This window comes from Phaseolus vulgaris, chromosome 10 (assembly GCF_051622355.1).
Source record: "Phaseolus vulgaris cultivar YP4 chromosome 10, ASM5162235v1, whole genome shotgun sequence".
In the NCBI taxonomy this organism is placed as follows: domain Eukaryota; kingdom Viridiplantae; phylum Streptophyta; class Magnoliopsida; order Fabales; family Fabaceae; genus Phaseolus; species Phaseolus vulgaris.
The window spans coordinates 16,424,884-16,442,905 of record NC_143507.1 but is presented as its reverse complement, the minus strand read 5'-3'; the positions used below and the strand labels follow the sequence as shown (position 1 = coordinate 16,442,905).

At 31.6% G+C, this 18,022-nt stretch overlaps 1 protein-coding gene across 1 annotated transcript; it reads right to left on the bottom strand.

Annotated features, from left to right (window-relative positions):
• Positions 1–9,943: 9,943 nt before the first annotated feature.
• Positions 9,944–11,718, bottom strand: GSTU8 (glutathione S-transferase TAU 8). The gene is made up of 2 exons (XM_068622090.2): positions 11,190–11,718; positions 9,944–10,651 (listed from the first exon to the last, which is right to left on the bottom strand). The coding sequence occupies exons 1-2, from the start codon at positions 11,511–11,513 to the stop codon at positions 10,313–10,315; spliced, it is 663 nt and encodes a 220-aa protein (XP_068478191.1). The 5' UTR covers positions 11,514–11,718; the 3' UTR covers positions 9,944–10,312.
• Positions 11,719–18,022: the final 6,304 nt, after the last annotated feature.

The following is an 18,022-nucleotide window of genomic DNA, read 5'->3' as shown; positions in this document are numbered from 1 at the left end:
CTTTTTCTCAATGCAACTGCATGCATGCATGGGAGGGGATTACAATAATTTTATGACCAACCTAATTGTCATTCAATTCAACGAAATTCAATGCAACAAATTTGAAATGATTGTATTTTGAAGACATCATGATTATCATTTTGTTCAATACCCAAGGTACAACCAAGTGGTGAAAGAATGGTTTTTATATAACCATCTATTCAAACAAAGAAGACATGAAATTGATTTGTAACTTAAACTTGCAGTACAACAAATATTATCAATACATATAGGAATGTATCCCATGTACGATGTTCAAATACTGAGGAGTTGTGATGCACCAAAAATGATAAAGGTTCTCTTCTATGTCATATAAAACACTTCCTTGTGTGCAAAAAGTTTTGTGGTTCCTTCATTACAACCTGCAACCAAAGAATGGATTTAACTTATATGAACAAATTGATATTTATAGAACTTTTGTTGGGTTTAAGGTCACAAACCTAAACAACTCTGATGCATTTGATTCTTGAGATATTGGTAAATTAGTTTGGACTGAGTTCAACAATGAAAGAAAGCCAACAGACCCCGTACTTGACACCTACAATTTAATTCGTACTAATTAAACAAAACAAGAAGTTCCAAACGTGAAAAATAGTGAAGAAGTACAACAACAAATACAATAGACACGTACCCCTGGAATTGCATTAGTCATCTCATTGAATGTATGCATGTTCCCTTCAGTTTCATCAGGCAGATTTTAACTGGGGACCTATGTTCAAATTTTTGCACACTCATTTGGTCCTCCAACTGAGTCATTAGTTTTGGGCTTTTTGGCTGCAAAGAGGGTTCAGATGGGAGTCTAGGGACCTCTTGAACCAATGCACAACCTTTAGGCATTCTTGCAAAACTTTAAATCAAATCTCTTCTCAAAAAACGTTTTCAATCTTACTTTCTTTGTGTTTTTTAATATAAAGAGAAACAATGAGCCAAAACAATTTTAATTCAACTGAAAACAGATTTAACAGGTTTTTGAAAAACTGCTAAGAAATGTGACAATCAACTTGTTGAAATGTCGTTTTAACCGGTTGAATTGGTTTTGACAGTTAGTCAACCAAGTCAAAATCATTTTTGAAAACCTTCAAACAGCTAGGTGTAAAACAACCGACTAAACCGTCAAATCAACCGGTTGTTTTTCACTTGGCTTAGAAAAACATTTTTCTCTTTCAAAACAGATTGATTCAGATTGTGCATAGGATTAAGAATGAACTTTACGCAAATTCTAAACACCCTAGAACTAAGCTTCAATCAAGGCAACAAAGCATCAAACTCTTATCACAGATTTGCTTTCATCAAAGTTTCCATGTTCTACAGAGGTTATGCCTTACATAGATGCTTATAAAGCCATTATGATGGCTAATAACCTAAGACAACTAGGGAAATGAGTTTTGATGGAACATAATAGAACTTTCATGCCTTGGTTTAAAGACGAGGTGTTAAAGGATTCAACGACATCAGATACCTAGACCCGTTTGGCTGCTGGATTGAAGTTTGATGTCATTTCTTATACAAGTTACGAAGTGAACAATTGTTTATTTTACACAAAGTCTATGGATGAAAAGAGTACAAATCAAAATTGTGGAAGCTGAGTCAATGCAATCTTCAACTTCAAAAGATACAAATCCTGTAGCTGGATCATTGGCATACTATGGTATTATTGAAGAGATATGGGAGGTTGACTATACTAAGTTTTATGTTCTAGTTTTCAAGTGTAAATGGGTTGACAATTAGAGTGAGGTTAAAATTGATGAATCATTATTCAGATTATTGGACTTTCGAAAGATAGGTTATTGGGATGAGCCATTTATACTGGTTCAACAAGCATCTCGGGTTTTCTACATCAAAGATCCTACGTCAGAACATTGGTATGTCGTTTTACACGTGAAAAAACAAGGGGAGGCTATTGATGATATTGAAAATTGTAACCCTCGTTCATTTACACCAATAATAATGAATAAAGATGAGGATGTACATGCAACCCGTAAAGACCACGGTGAAGGAATTTATATATGAACATTCAACCCACTATGGTAACAGATTTAGAAATATTTTCGATAATACAAATTTTGAATTTTATGTATTTGTTTTATATAATTTTCTTTCGATGCAATTTAACTAATGTTTGTAACCTAATTTTTTAATACAGATGTGGATGACAATCAAACCCCCTTCCAGACGAGCGAGCAAAGGACCTATTAGACTGAAGCATTTCTCATTAAGACGTGTTAATGGTGAGAAGCACTTATCGGCATTGAAGTTAACACTGGAGTGGCTTCTGAGAATTTTAACAGCTATCTTGGAGTTGTTGCTCGTGAGAGGCTCTCCATATTGATTAATTCATGGGATGATGTGTCAGAGGTCAATCAGAACATGCTCTGGGCGGATGTCCTGGTAATATCATTATTATCGTTATCATGTAATTCTTTTTAATATTAATTGATCAATTTTAATTTCATGATATTATTTCGTAGACACATTTTGACATCCCTAATGTGGAACTGCTTCGATCAAAGATTATATCTAACATCGATATTAAATTTCGTCAGTTTAAGTCAACACTAACGACAAAATATGTTTTTGGCATCTATAAAGGCCAAAATCCGTGTTTAAAGTACGCTAATATTGATGAAGAGATATGGCATCTTTTTGTTCAAAGTCGTGAATCTGAAGGGTGGTTGGTAAGTGAAGTTACTTAACTATTTTATTTATGGATTAAAACATTAATAACTTAATATTATTTGATTCACTTTGTTTATTTCATTTATGACAGGATCGTCGGAAGAAAGCTCAAGTCACAACACAAAAGAATGTTAGCCCCACCTAAAGTCTCGTTCAGGGTATCAAAAGCTTGAGCAATCACTAATGATAGAAAAGGAGGAATCCAGATAGGAGACTGGGTATGAGATTGATACAGGGGTCAGTGAACCTCCATTACCACCTTCCCGCCACGAAAAATGGAAGATGACTCGAATTAAAAAGTCGGGTGCATATAGTTCTGAGCAATCACGAATAGTCTCAGAAAAAGTTGTAAGTTATTTTTATCCTCTTTTCCCTTTATTTTAAAACATTAAAAACTTATATGATTTTGGTCTCTTGCAGGATTCCTTGGTTTAGCAAAGCTCCCAAGGTAATTTTGTACCTGAAGGTCGTCATGATATCCTGGTTGAAGCAATTGGATGACCTGAGCACTATGGTCGTGTACGTGCAACTGGGAAAGGGGTTGGAGAACAAAGCAAAACTGACGAGTAAGATACACCAAGAATTAATGGAGGATATGAGAAAGAAAACTGAACGCATGTGGCTAGAATTGCGATAGGAGTTTCTATCAATAACATTGTACTTAACCGCTTGAGTCGCATGTTATTTCCGCTCCCAAGAGTACAAAGGGGAGTTGTGCAACTCCTACAACATCAGGGGGGATGTCATTGGCCAGATGAGCCAACGTGAGCTACTGGTAGAGGGTGGCATCTTTACTCAAGCGGTGGCCATGGGAAAAGTTTATCAAGAGGCCACCACCTTACATAACGTTCCTCTCTCCCCTGATATGGTGAAGGTAATGGTTGAAAAAGTACGAGTAGCCGATGCTCGTGTTCCACTACCTTTAGATGAGGTAACAACTGTGGCCAATGCATTTCAGACACCTCATTCAAATACTACCAGAACCACCGACAATAAGTTTATTTCATTATATTAATTTATATTTATATATTACATCTAATTTAATACAAATGTTCTTTATTTTGTAGAAACCTCGTCGGAAACCAAGTCAAAAAAGAAGCATGAGATTCCCATCCTATAGCATCCTTAGCTGTAGCTGCTAAAGGGATTGGTCAAAACCCTATGGACATTCCATGGGATGATACATTTTTTGGAATAAACATCGGCATACCACTGTAAATATACATGTCAGATTTTTTAGAATTTGCAGCTAGAGACCAGGAGCTCAATATATATAAAAAATTGAATTATATATATATATATATATATATCATTCAATTTTTTATGATGTAAGTATCTTTACCTATATTTCAATTTACTTTATGTTAAATTATTATTGATTATGCTTTAACTAATAACTTGTAGGTCTTTTTCTGGAATTTTTATCAATGATGGGAATGAAGATGTTTATGGATTCTTGGATCTCTTGTCTATATATCTAATTGGAACAAAGAAATATGAAGCCCAATCATACATCACTAACACTTTGGAAAAAGAGGGAAAACAAATTTATTAATGCCCTTATATTAATGAGTAAGTTCAATTATAAGTCTTCATGTTTTAAATATTTACTAACTCTTTTCATGAATGATATAGGGGTCATTGGCAGTTACTTGTCTTATCCATGATTGATAAGACTGTTGTGTGGTTTTGTTCCCGGCACAAGAAGTCATCCACACATCTGAAGAATATGACTGATCTGTAATTACACTATAAACTTAACTTCGTATTTTACTTAAACATCTACTAATGCGGTTTTTTGTATTAATCAGTTCATGGCGTGGATATAACATCCTCAAAGGTTGATCCAATTGAAATTTTCAAAATCTGATGTGGATGACACTAAAGGTTTGTAATTTTTGTCCTTCTCTTTTCATTTTTTATCAATATTAACTTTTAATTTCTATTGAATTGAAGTGTAATAGACAATCGGGAGGCTATGAGTGTGGCTATTACGTTATGCAATGGATGGTTACCATTGTAACACTAGGCATTAAAAGTGATTGGGAGCATATACATAATGGTAAATTATTTTTATAATTCTTTAACATATGTATCTTAACACTAATTAATGTGAACCTTATTTCGTAATGCAGTTCTTTACAGATGAGAGTCCACTCCCTTTGCCCGCCATAGAATATGTGAGAAATGCTTGGGCCACATATTTCTTTAATTTCTATAACTCTAGGATAGCTATTAAATAGTGTAGGAATTAGATAGATAGATAAGAATATGTTATTAGTGTTTGCAATACATTTTTATCAATATATATATATATATATATATAATTTGATTATCTGAATTTATGTATTTGTCTGGCTGAGTTTTAATTGAACAGGTTAATTTAGATGGGAATAAGTCATCGTTTTAGGGCACCATATGTGCTGAGATTAGGAGGGGTATAAAAGGACACGTTTTATCATAGTCGTCGTTTTATACCTCATGCATGTATTATATATACAAGTTATGGGGAGGTATAAAATGATGACTTTTACCATAGCCGCTGTTTTAGACTGAATGTAACACGATGGCTAAATAGCCACCTTCTTTGCTTGAAGAGAATAGATTATACGTTGAAAAACAGCGGCCAGAAAGCCGCCATTTTAAGGCTAAAATGACCGTCGTTTTTCACCTTATCTGCACTAGTGAGACCGGGGAACTAGTTGTCTGGAAGAAAATCAAGGTAGAATCAATCTTCAGTCACAAACTCATGTAACCAGCCTCTTTAGCATGCTCAATAGAAATGATAGCTCTCATAAACTCAGTAAAGAGGAAAGACTGGACTGCGAGAAAAGAAGAAAAGCCTTCAACAAACTCCCTCATACTCCCTCTAAAGATCCTAACACAAGAAGCAAGGTCAGGAGAACCTCTTGCAGCAACATTAGTGAAAACAAGTTAGAAAGAAAAAAAAAAATCAAAGTTGGGCCACTTGTATCAAGATCACTCCAAGCACTCAAAGAAGAAAATTCTTCCCTTAACCAAGGTCTCTCTTATGGATGAAAAACTCTCAAGTGAAAAAGGTCAAAGCCTTCAACACTTTCTCAAAGTAAAATCACCACAAAACTTGAGGCAAAGAAATAAATAAAAACAAGAAAAGCTAAACCCAATTGGAAAAGAGAATATGACCAAACTTGAAAAGGAAGACAAACAAGAAAAGGCACACAAAAAGACTCTAAGATACTTACTAAACTTTTAACTATGAAACTTTTCTTTTTAAAAAAAATGCTAAAGCAAAAGGATAAAAAATTCCACAAGGTTGAAAACAATTTGCCAATCAAGTTGAATCCATAGTTTGGAAAATGATTTGTCTTTGAGAAGTGATAACCAAAGATGCCTTTTAAATTTTCTTTATTTGTTTTTTTTTGTGTCACTGGTCTTTTTTTATACTAAATGTGACTTATGGAAAAGAAAACCATAATTTGTATCATGCATATTTGTCAAGAAGTTTCAATTTTCACAAATTTTTTTGGTTGGATTCAATATAATTGAACATTTGAAATCATGTGTTTGGAACTTTAAATCTACTTCTACTAAAAACAAGTTTCTAACTACTTTGAAAACTTCAAAATTAAAAGCAAGTAAGTATAATCAAAACAAGGACTCCTAGAACACTAATGAACATAAGACTCAAAGTAAAAGGCAAGATCAATAAAAGACATAACAAGAAACATATTCAAAACGAAAAATGTTATGCATATTAAAAATGGCCGAAAAAAATTGTGAAGAAATAAAGGGCTGGAAAATAAAATGCAAGAAAATAATGACAAGAATTTAAAGGTACTTCAATTTAAAGACAAGAAAGTAAAGGTACTTGAATTTAAAGACAAGAATTAAAGGTAATGTAAAGAAATTGTAAAGTGTTGAATTAACTCAAGCAAATTAAGCATAAGAACCTAAGCTCTGATAACCACATGACGTGAGTTGATTTTAGGATTGTTCATTTATGTGACACTTTAGATTTATGATTGAGATTTTTAGGCAATTAAGAGTGAAAACCTAAGGAAAATCCCCACTGGACATTAACTTAACCAAGTGGTTAAGTAGATGTGAAGGTTCATTTCATAAAGGCAAAAGGAAAATACAATTATATGGTGAAGGTGATGACAAGATATAGTGTGAAATTACATAAGGAAAACAACAGCAACATGTAAAAATCGAATAGACATAAGGAAGCAAAATAAGAACATGTTTATTAATAGAATGGACTGATAATGGAAGGAAAATATGAAGGAAAAGGAAGCTTATGAGGAATGGATTTTGAGATGATGAGCACGCCACTTGGATGATGAAATGACTTCAAGATAAGTGTTGGAAGTCGCCACTTGAGAGCTCTCAAATTCTCACAAGATAAGACTAAAAGACTAAGAGGACAACCTCACTAGCATCTCGCACAAAACCTGCATAGTAACTTTTCTCTATCTCATTAAACTTGTAAAATACACTAGGTAGGCCTCCTATTTATAGGTGAAGGAGCCTTGGAGAACAAGCTAAAGGGGTAGGATGAGAAAAGGGAAAAATGGGAAGCCTTAGGGTTTGACTTAGTCAGTCCCGCATCCTAGACTTGTCCTTCTAGAAACTAGGTCAAAATGCCTCCAAATGGGCTAGGAACAAGCTAAAATGCTACCCACACCCCCTATTATGCTAATGGTACCTTATTCTAGCATATCTTTGCTATTTGGACCCCTAAAGTGAACCCAGTTTATTTACATAACTTTTCTCTTGTGGAAAATACCAGAAGGAAGAACTTCAGATATTCTAGTTTATAACTTCTTCTTTTGCTAATGCTTTCTCGAGGTTTGGTGGGGCCCAACTTTGTATACTGAGATGACTGACCTTTTTGTGAGGTGCTAGATGTGTCCTTAGTCATCTGTTGGTTGCTTTGGTTTGTATCAGCCTTCAATAAACTCCCTCTAAATATCCTAACACAAGTAGCAAGATCAGGAGAACCTCTTGCAACAACATCAGTGTTGACTTTTAAGCCCTACAACAAAAGGAAAACCCCATAACACCTTGGTAGGCTTTTCTAGACCTAGTACTGCTACTAAAGAACTCCAAGATATAATATACATAGATTTATTAGAAGAGTTACCTGACATTCTAGTGAGAGTTGTTAAGATGGCAAAAATTAACAAGAAAACAAGTCATAAAGTTGTTGCTTCAATTGAAAAAATAAGGATTGAGTTTCATCCTTCTCGCTCTTTTGTATTTTGATTAGCATGATAATATTGTGTTCGTTGATTGATATTGATGCCCGTATAAAAATCATTTATATTGATTCCTCGCATATAAAATTCTTAAGGTGTTTCCTAAATATTGATTCCTCACATATTTATAAAAACTACTTAGCTTTACGATTAGACGTTGATAGCAATTAACATTTCAAGTCTATTCCTAACACTCAAATATGTTAAGTATTGTTATTTTGGTCGGAACCATTAAAATACTTTCCAGTTAGATTTAAGATTCTATATCAAGAATTAGAAGCAAAACAATAATACCAATAATCAACCAAGAACAAAATATTATAGTCAAATATCACCTTAATACATAAGAGATTGAATAGATTACTCCCAAATCCACATGGTAGAATTCACCACACATCTTCTAACACCTTATATTCTCCCAATTGGGTTACAAGTCACTCAATGGTGTTTTCTTCTCAATCTTGCCTCCTATTTAACTTAATTTACTTGGGCTTAAGTGACTTTTCTCTTGGGTGCTAATTGTTGAACAAGGTGCTTTGATGTCTCCAAATCCAAGAGGAAAGCTTGAAGACCTTGTTGTTGGTTGTGTGTGTTGTCTAGTAGTCTTTGAAATGTTAATTCACTCTTTAAGGTGATCCAGGTTAATTGAATCTTAATCTTTTTGAAAAGATGAGTTTTCTAAAAGGGTGTGAAATTTCAACCTACTGAAATGTCGAATCAACTGTTTGAAAGTATTTCAAACAAGGTATTCACAAGGTTTTAAGTTCAACACACAACATATATTAAAATTAATCAAAAGGAAACCATTTTGAAAGTTAAAAACATGTAAGAAATGTTTTATGACTGTGTTAGTAAATTAAGGTTTTAAATAATCAATTGAATTATTCTTAAGACGTTTCAAAACAAGATAATCAATTATTTGTTTAGTTAACCGATTAAAACAGAGAGTATAATTATGTGTTTTTAATGTTCTCTTAATCTATTTGATTAAAATCTACATGATTAACTTATTTTTCTGAATTAAATGCAAAACTGAAATAAATGATTAACAAGTGTCATAATTGGTTAATACAGAAAGTTAAGTTTTTCAAATGATTAACAAGTGCATAATCGATTATTAACTTGAAATAATCGATTAAATATATATGAATTTTGTTTTTAATTAGTGTTTTATGAACTTTATAAATAGAACTTTGAGATCATTTGAGCTATTTTTAATTGCCAAAAATTGCTTTCAAGTTTACAAATCAAAAGGGTTATGTTGTGTTGCTGAATTAAACTTGTAAATTGCTTTTATTGTGAATTCTGGTACATTATTTTCTTTTTTGAGTTGTTGGAGTGTACTGGACTTTTATTCTCTTATATCATTAAGACTTGATTGATGGTGGTTTTCTCTTGGAGGGTTCCAAGAGTAGAACATATCCTCTCGAGAGTGTTCAAGAGTTGATTTAGCTTATCCACACATTCTTTTCTAATATGAACAAGCTGAAAAACTCGGCCTGATTCATCCATTATAACGAAGGGACAATTGCTGAAAGAGGAATCAAATGTGTTATTGAGAGAAGATAAGCAAAGTGAGGTATAAAAAAAAGAAACCAGTAGGTGAGAAGTATTATATGTTTTTTTTTTTCAATCCCCACGCAAAGCATTAAATATATTTCAACAAGTATCCTAATGTTCATAAGGAAAAATATAGGAAGAAGAAGAATTCATTGATATAAGAAATAGTTTTAAAATCTCTCAATAAAGAAAGAAGAAAAAGAATAAAAACAACACTGTCAACTTGGTGCGAAATCAACATAAAAAATTTTCTTTAACCAACTTTATTTATTTTTTCTTTATATATAACTCTGCCCTTGATTTTTTTCTGTTCAAAATATGAAATTATCTTATATTGTTTTGCTCTCTCTGTCTCAAAAGGGAATGCATCGGAAACTTAGTGGACAATGTATTCACCTAGTATTTTCTCAGGGTGAAGCACGATCTATCATCAACAAAATACTGATGCAAAATATATTTTTATGGATACAATTACAATTATAGAACTTCTTTTAACAAAGAAACACATAATATTTCTAATTTTGTATGCAAAGAGACTCAACTATCTGTGGCACTTGAGGTTTATGTCCACCAGACATCATAGACGTGAGAGATAAGAACAGTAATAATGAAGAAAAGTGGAAACTTTCCTCTCGCACCAAAAATCCTATAATGCATACATATGGGCAACTTCTTAGTTTTGAGTTGAAATTGAAACAGCCAATACCCCTACATGCCACTTTTTCCTCATAACAAGATGAATATTTCCAAGAAAATCATGGCAAATTATTATGAATCCGACCTCTAAAATTGTTCTATTTCTTTGCAGAAGCTTTGAAGAAAGCAAACAATTCATCTCTAGGAGGCAGGCCCTCCTTGATGACAGGGTGATTGAGAAACTCTTGGCTCCATTTATATAACTTTGGAAATTTCTCAAGGGTAAGCAATTTCAACCCTGCAATTTCTTGCAATATAGCAACCCAATACCCAATGAAATTAGCAGCAATATCTACCAATCCTATGCTCTCTCCTCCAAAGAATCTCTTACCCTTCAGTGCTTCCTGCAGGATCTCCAAAGCTTCCAAGGCTTCCTCCTCTGCTTTCTCACGTCCCTTCTCATCACTCCAGCATGCATTCCATATTGCAGGCAAAATCTAAAATCAAAAGAAAAAAAAAACAAAGAAGAACAACGTCAAATTCTACCCTGAAGTAGTGTTTTGGCCAAACAATTTTGCACTTCTCTAAAGACAAAATGTCTTTTAAGGACTATTTTTTAAGCTCTTGGTTGCTTAAAAATGATAGTACTTTTACTTTTGAACCTTCTTCAAACACACCAAAAGGAGATATTTTTTTCATGTTATTATCTAATCAAATTTTAAATGCAAATGTTATATCCTAAGTTTATCTTTAATTATCAAAATGAATTTAACTATAGAAGAATATTAAAACTACAAAACCTGTGTTAAAAGGTTTTTCTTTCTGAACATAATGATGGACTAGACTTCTTTAAAAAATAAAGGTTTTACATTACATCCCATTTATTTTAACTAAACAATGGAAAGTCGATAATACATAAACAGTTGTCTGAAATCACCTTAATATTGCAATCTAATTTTGCAGGACTCAGCATAATCCAAAGATGAAAGAATGAAAGAGTGGAAGAGAAATGTAAAGTATAAAAGATTTGGTAACCTTGTCATCTAAGGTCTTGGCCCAGAAATGTGCCAAGGCTCTCTCATAAGGGTCTTGAGGCAAGAGGGGGTTGTTTTTCCAAGTCTCATCTATGTATTCCACAATAACAAGTGACTCAGCTAAAGGGTTCCCATTGTGGATCAGAACAGGAACCTTCTTGTGAACAGGGTTGTACTTCAGTAGGTCCTGGCTCTTGTTGGCAAGATCTTCCTCACAGTATTTGTAGGACACTCCCTTGAGCTTCAGAGCAAGATCTACCCTGTTGCTAAATGGGCTTGCCCATTTCCCCAATACCCTCACTTCTGAGCTCTCTTCTGAAGCCATTGCTAATGCTCAAAATTGAAAGTAGGGTGTTATAGTTAGGGTATGGTTTATGAGTTTGAACTTTATAGAGAGAGCACAAATATTAGTGAAGTTGGAATCTGGAGTTTGGTTTGGTTCTGGTCAACATAGGGGACTGGGGTTTGGTGGAGGTGGTGGTAGGTGGTTTACTAGAATCTCCAAGTATTTCATATTATATATAATCTTTTGTTATTTGTGCAACTAAAAGAATCCAAGCATAGTAGTTAAGAAATTTAAAAGAAACACGTTATTCAACAATATAATATTTAATATATTTTTTAATCATGTTATTACTTTGTGAAAAATAATTACTAATACCAATTTTGAGCTTTAATTCTTTCTCAAAATAACTTTACTTTGATATTATATTATATTTAATATTATAAACATATTAAGGAAACAAAGGCATTGCTTTATCCGCATTTTTTATTTCTCAAATGTGTTACATATGGTAAAGAGAAAGAATGAACTTTTAAAATTTAAAATTCAAAACTACTATCAAAACCGTCTTTCAAGATACAAAATAATTAAATAAAATTTGAGTTTTATATTTTTTTATAATTTTTAATATTTAATTAATTATGGATAAAAATATAAATATTTGGTAATAGTTAAAATTTATTTAAAACTACAAACTCAACCGAAAAAATAATTAAACAGAATTTGAGTTTCATATTTTTTTAATAATTTTTAATATTTTATTAATTATCGAAATTAAACCAAATTTTTTCATTAGGTCTATAAACAACCAATAATATATGACAATCATTACAATACATATGACACCATTAAACAATAAACCAAAAATTCATCCTCAATTGTTCAATCAACTTTAAATCATGAAAAATATTATATACAAAAGAAGAAAATGCAATGAATATGCTTCTCTTTTCTTCACCTTGGACCCTTGGACCTGTATAGAGACTCGTTTAAATTGTTATCATCTTTCGCACCCAAATCTAATGTTCTTTCGTTGCGATTGGGGGAGTGAGCGCGACAACGAAACTCAGTTTTTCCTTCTCTGATTCCTCTATTTTGCTATGAATATTAACTCTCTACAATTAACAAATAAAAAACAAACAAAATATTAGTATAGCATGTAAAACAAAATATTAATTTCAGAAGACAAATTAGTGGTTTACAAATTGAAATGCATATAAAGAGAATTACCTATTGTTGTGATGAAGCATGCAATTTTGAGTCTTTTCGTTCCCTCTAGTCATAAACTTCAATTACAATTTCATGAAACAAATGTCAAATTAGGGTTTCATAAACAAAGATTAATCAAAGAAGTGAGAATGAAAGTATGATTTTACATGAAAGTGAAAAGAAAAGAAAAGAGAAAAGAAAGTGAGAAGTATGGTAAAAAAGAATCTGTTATGTGTAGTGGAGAGAGAAAGTGGGAAGTATGTACATATATAGGAGAGAGAAAGTGGGAAGTAGGATACGGGGGTTATATGTAGTGAAGAATCATAAAATCCGTTTCTTAAATCAATTTTAAAATTATACAATTTTAATAAAAAAGAATATCAGTTTAAATCATAAAAGTAATGTACTAAATCTCCACTCTCTTGCTAAGGTGGTCCACAAAATATTACAAATATCTTTAATTTTTTATTTAATAAAGAAAAAGATCTTTAAAAGAGAAAAGTAACTAATCACTCTCTCCACTCTCCCCATTCTCTCCACCACTCTCTCCACTCTCCTGTCAGTTAAATAATAACAAATAAAATAAATTTTAAAATTATTTTATTAATTTTTGAAATTATAAAATATCCAAATAACCAAAATAAATTAATACAATAAATTATTAAGTAAGGATAAAATGGAAAAAAAAATTAAGAGCAGTTAAGAGGGGAATAAGAAATGATACAATGACCATAATACAATAATAAAATTTAATATTAATATAAGGATAAAATAGGAAAAAAAATTAAAAACAGTTAAGAGGGGAATCCCTTTATATATAGATATAGATTTAGATGAATCTTTAATAACAAATTCTTTTATTAATCTGACTGAACACATTATTTTGAAAAAATAAGTAAAATCATTGATACTTAATGTAGAATTATTGAAAGCTCTTTGTCTCTTAAATAGGTGATTATATAAAAGAATTGTGTTACGAGAGAAAAAAAATTTAAATTTGAATTATTTTATTTTTAAATATTTTTATCCAATATAATTTATAATTTTTTTAAATTTTGTCATTTATTTTATGGATACTTCTTATAATATCTTCTTAGATTTGTTTTTTATTTTATTTTTTCTATATTATTCATCTTAATATTTCTTTTTTTATCTCTTTTTAATTTTTTTAATCATAAATAGTTGTGTAAAATTATCTATAAAAATTTAGTCTAAACCAGTTCAAAGGAGCATAGGTGTGGAAATATCTAAAGTCCCGTTTAGAAAAGTGCCAATGATTGTTATAATTTTTTTTTTTACTTTTTTTATTTATTTAAAAATTTGTGATTTAGTATTTTTACTTGAGAACTGATACTTGTACATAAACAATAAACAGTGAAAATTAATATTGTATAAATAACTAGAAGGATCATAGTATGTTTATACTACATTTCTTTTTAGTTTTCCGGTTTGTGTATTTTTCTTCTTAATTAGACATGGATTTTAAGAGGACAAGTGCACATTAACTTCATATAAGATTTTTTTTATATTTAAATTCTAAAGTAAAACATAATTTCTAGGTATGATCTTATATAACTTTCACGTGACAAGAGTAAAGTATTTGGGTTGGGTAGCATACATATTGTAAGCGTTTTCTTTATGCACCTCCATATTTTTTTCTCTGCTTCTCCATAGATATAAGGAAAATATTATTTTAATTTTAATGAAAATAATAAATAATTCTAAATTTGTACACCCTTCATCTTCTTCCTATCTTCAGCACCTACACACTCTTTAGGCACCCCTTCTGCAACCTTGACTTTTCTTTGGAGGTTTTTGTGGGTTTAGAGTGTTTTAGAGCACTTATGCAACCTTGCCCAAGATTGAATCTGCACTTATAGGTCCATGTTTTTTGGATTCAGGATGGGTTGAACACGAAACAAAAACTAGAATGAATGTCTCTTGTTTTTCTTTACACATTCTAGATTGTACAATCTAGAATGCTTTTGTTTTATGAAATACATTTTGGATTGTACAATCTAGAAGATATTTCCAAATTCAGAAATATCTTTCAGAGTATACAATTCACATAGCATTTCATAAAAAAAATCGAGTTGTACAATTCAGAATATGTAAAACAAATTAGATTGGATTAGATCGTATAGCTTTTTATTAATGTAAGGATGATCTTTTTGACAAAGTTATGGCTACTATTAGAGGTTTTTAATCGCAATGTCATGGAAGACATACACCTACGACATCAATCCGCAGAGGAGATCGTCACAAAGCACGTGATCATAATGGTGCTAATATGATGGAGGAACAGGAAGACCACATAATGAGTAGGAAGGATTCCCTAAAGAACTTTTGGGTTTGTCTCTACTGGTTAGTTTCCTAGATCATGTCACCATTGTTAGCATATATGGCTAAAACAGGATGGGGTGAATTGTTTTCACAAAGACTAGGATTAGATTGAAAAGATCAATTAAATCAATCAATTGATTAACGTGTTCAACTAGTTATTAAAAGATTAACAACTTAGTAATCAAAATATAAACCTATTGCTTTGAGAAATCAACTGATTGTTTTACGCAGAACACCCAAAACAAACTATAAAACAGATTATTAAAGTAAGAAAGAGAGAATTCACATAAAGAAATTATATTGGTTCACTCTTAACCAAGAGCTACATTCAGTCCTTAGCACACCACTAAAAATTCACTAAGTAATGAAAACCAAATTACAAAACAACCAAGAGTGTTGATCTTGAACCCTTCGAGAAAACACAACACTCTCAATAGAAACACAGATTTCTGAAACATGATCTGAAACTATTTACAATACAATAGAGTATAAAATAATGAATTTAGAATATACCTGGGCTTTACAAAATTGCAAAATAGTAGAAGAAATAACCCAAAATCCTATTTCACATAGTAGCAATGATCCAATACACCAAAGAATGATTCTAAAAGCTCTTTCATTCTCTTTCTTGAAAAACGTATTCTTTAATCTCATTTCTTGTTTCTAAAATGATTAGAAAACAATATTTATATAAACTTCAAAAAATGGTTTAAACAGTTTGATCATTAAATGAAATTTGTTAAAAGAATTTAAAAAGTAGTTTAAAAATCATAACATTTTTAAAACAAACTGATTGTTTTCATTTTCTGTTAAAATCACAACATAAGAAACCAGTTCATTTATTGAAATAATTGGTTGATTTTGCTTTACAGAAAGACAAAATAAAACAAATCATTTTAAAATCTTTTAAAAAACTTAAGTATTTTTCAATTGGTCGACACAATAAAACAATATGTTGAAAAACTTGTTATAGTCATCAAACTTTAACAAAAGCTATTTCAACTTATTTGAAATACGAAGCAACTAACTAAAATTCACACAGATTTGAAAAACAAAACTTTCAAACCATATAAACTTGGATCATAACTAAGTGCAAATTAACAACTCAAAATCTACATAACTAGACACACAACAATAGATTCTTTATAGCAGATTTGAAATCATCTAAGTCTCCTTGTTCAACAATCTCTCCCTATTTGATGAAGACAAATCCCTGGTGTTGTGTTGTAAATTTTGATTTAAAGAGATCCTACAAAATAGAAAGATATACCATGCAATCCACACAATACAAGTATAACAAGATTTTTAAACAAATTTATAAAGAACCACGATTTTTGCATAACCAAGCAATCCAACAGAAACTCAAAACATAATTGTTTAAATAGTTTGAAATATATAATTAAAAAAAATTACAAACCAACAAAAACAATTATAATTCTTCCCCTTTGTCTTCACAAATAGATAAAGATAAGGAGTTATAGAAACTAAGAAGAATTACAGAAAATAATAGTTTAAAGATTCAAAGACAAAGGCAAGATGATACAATCTTTAAATATCCCTTCCATACTGGAACTCTGCAAGTTGGGTCTGAACAACTTCAATCCGTTCATTCAAATATTGAAATTGTGTTTCACATAACTCATAGTGATCTTTTTTATCTCTTGTCATGGTGTCCATGCGATTTATCATCTGTCTTTCAAACGGGGATATAGGAATCCCATGATCTACTAGCGGTTCATAGCTTACAAGAACATGCATTGTGTAGTCTTCTTTAACATTAACACTGGGTCCAACATCATCACCAATTCTTACATTTCTACTTGGTCCAACAGAGGGACCAACAAAATCTTCCTTTTTGCTAACCCATGTGCTATTCACTTTTATAAACCCCATTTTGTTTAGAGAACCATTGTTTATCTCATGAGATGGTTTCACCACCTCTAATAGTTCTTCATCAATGTTAACTTTAAAATATTGCAAAAACTTATAAACAAGAATTACATAAGGAATGTCATAATGACTTATCCTCACAGATTTATGCATGTGCTCTTTGAAGACATGGGTCTAGTTTACTTTGATGTTCTTCATAATTCAATAGATCAACACTAGATCTTCTTCAGTTAGCACAACATGATTGTTGCCCCTCGGAGTTAATATCTAGGCAGTGATGAAGTTTATGACCCTTTCATCTAGTTTGAGGGAACCAACATGAAATCCTTTAACCTTCATAAGAGGATTTCTAAGATAACTATAATAGTATTGGATCTAGTTGAACTCTTCCACACTGATGGTATTTCTTTTTCCTATTCTTGAACCAAAATATTTTAAAACAGTAACAATAGTCCATATTGTTGGAGTGATTTCCATGTCAACTCCTTTTACATGGTAAGACATATTCTCACCATTTATGAAAAGGTTTGTGTTGTTGTTGGTTGACTTGCTTGTCGGTTGACTCTGATGACAAGTTCTAGCTCCGTTTGTCTCTTCTAGAATCTGTTTTGTGTCTTGATGCACTGGAACGTTGCTCCGCTGAAAAAGAGGGGGCCCTACCTATTGATTGCATTCCGACGATCAAGTCAGTACAGGGCTTATAAGAAACAAGAAGTAATAAGTTTCAGTCTTAGAAACAACATACCTTAACTTAGGATCTCAAGTCCCTTTTATAGTTTACCTTTTGTAACAACTTTCTATCACGAGAATATAATCTCAAATGAAAGCATACTCAACAGAAAAATATTCTGCTCAAGGGCATACTGATATGATTCCAATAGCAAGATATAGATGATTCTTTGACATTTTATGGAATCAACTTGAGTTGGAGATTGAATAGGCACTTTTATAGAGATGGATCAATGTTCTATGTTTCAAGAACTCACCAAAACTTGCACCAAACACCAAACTCACATGGAAGTTCCAATTATAGTCAAATTGAACCGAACAAAATGGAACAAAAGATAAGCAAACTGAAATAGAAGTGCTGGAAATTAAAATGCACCGAA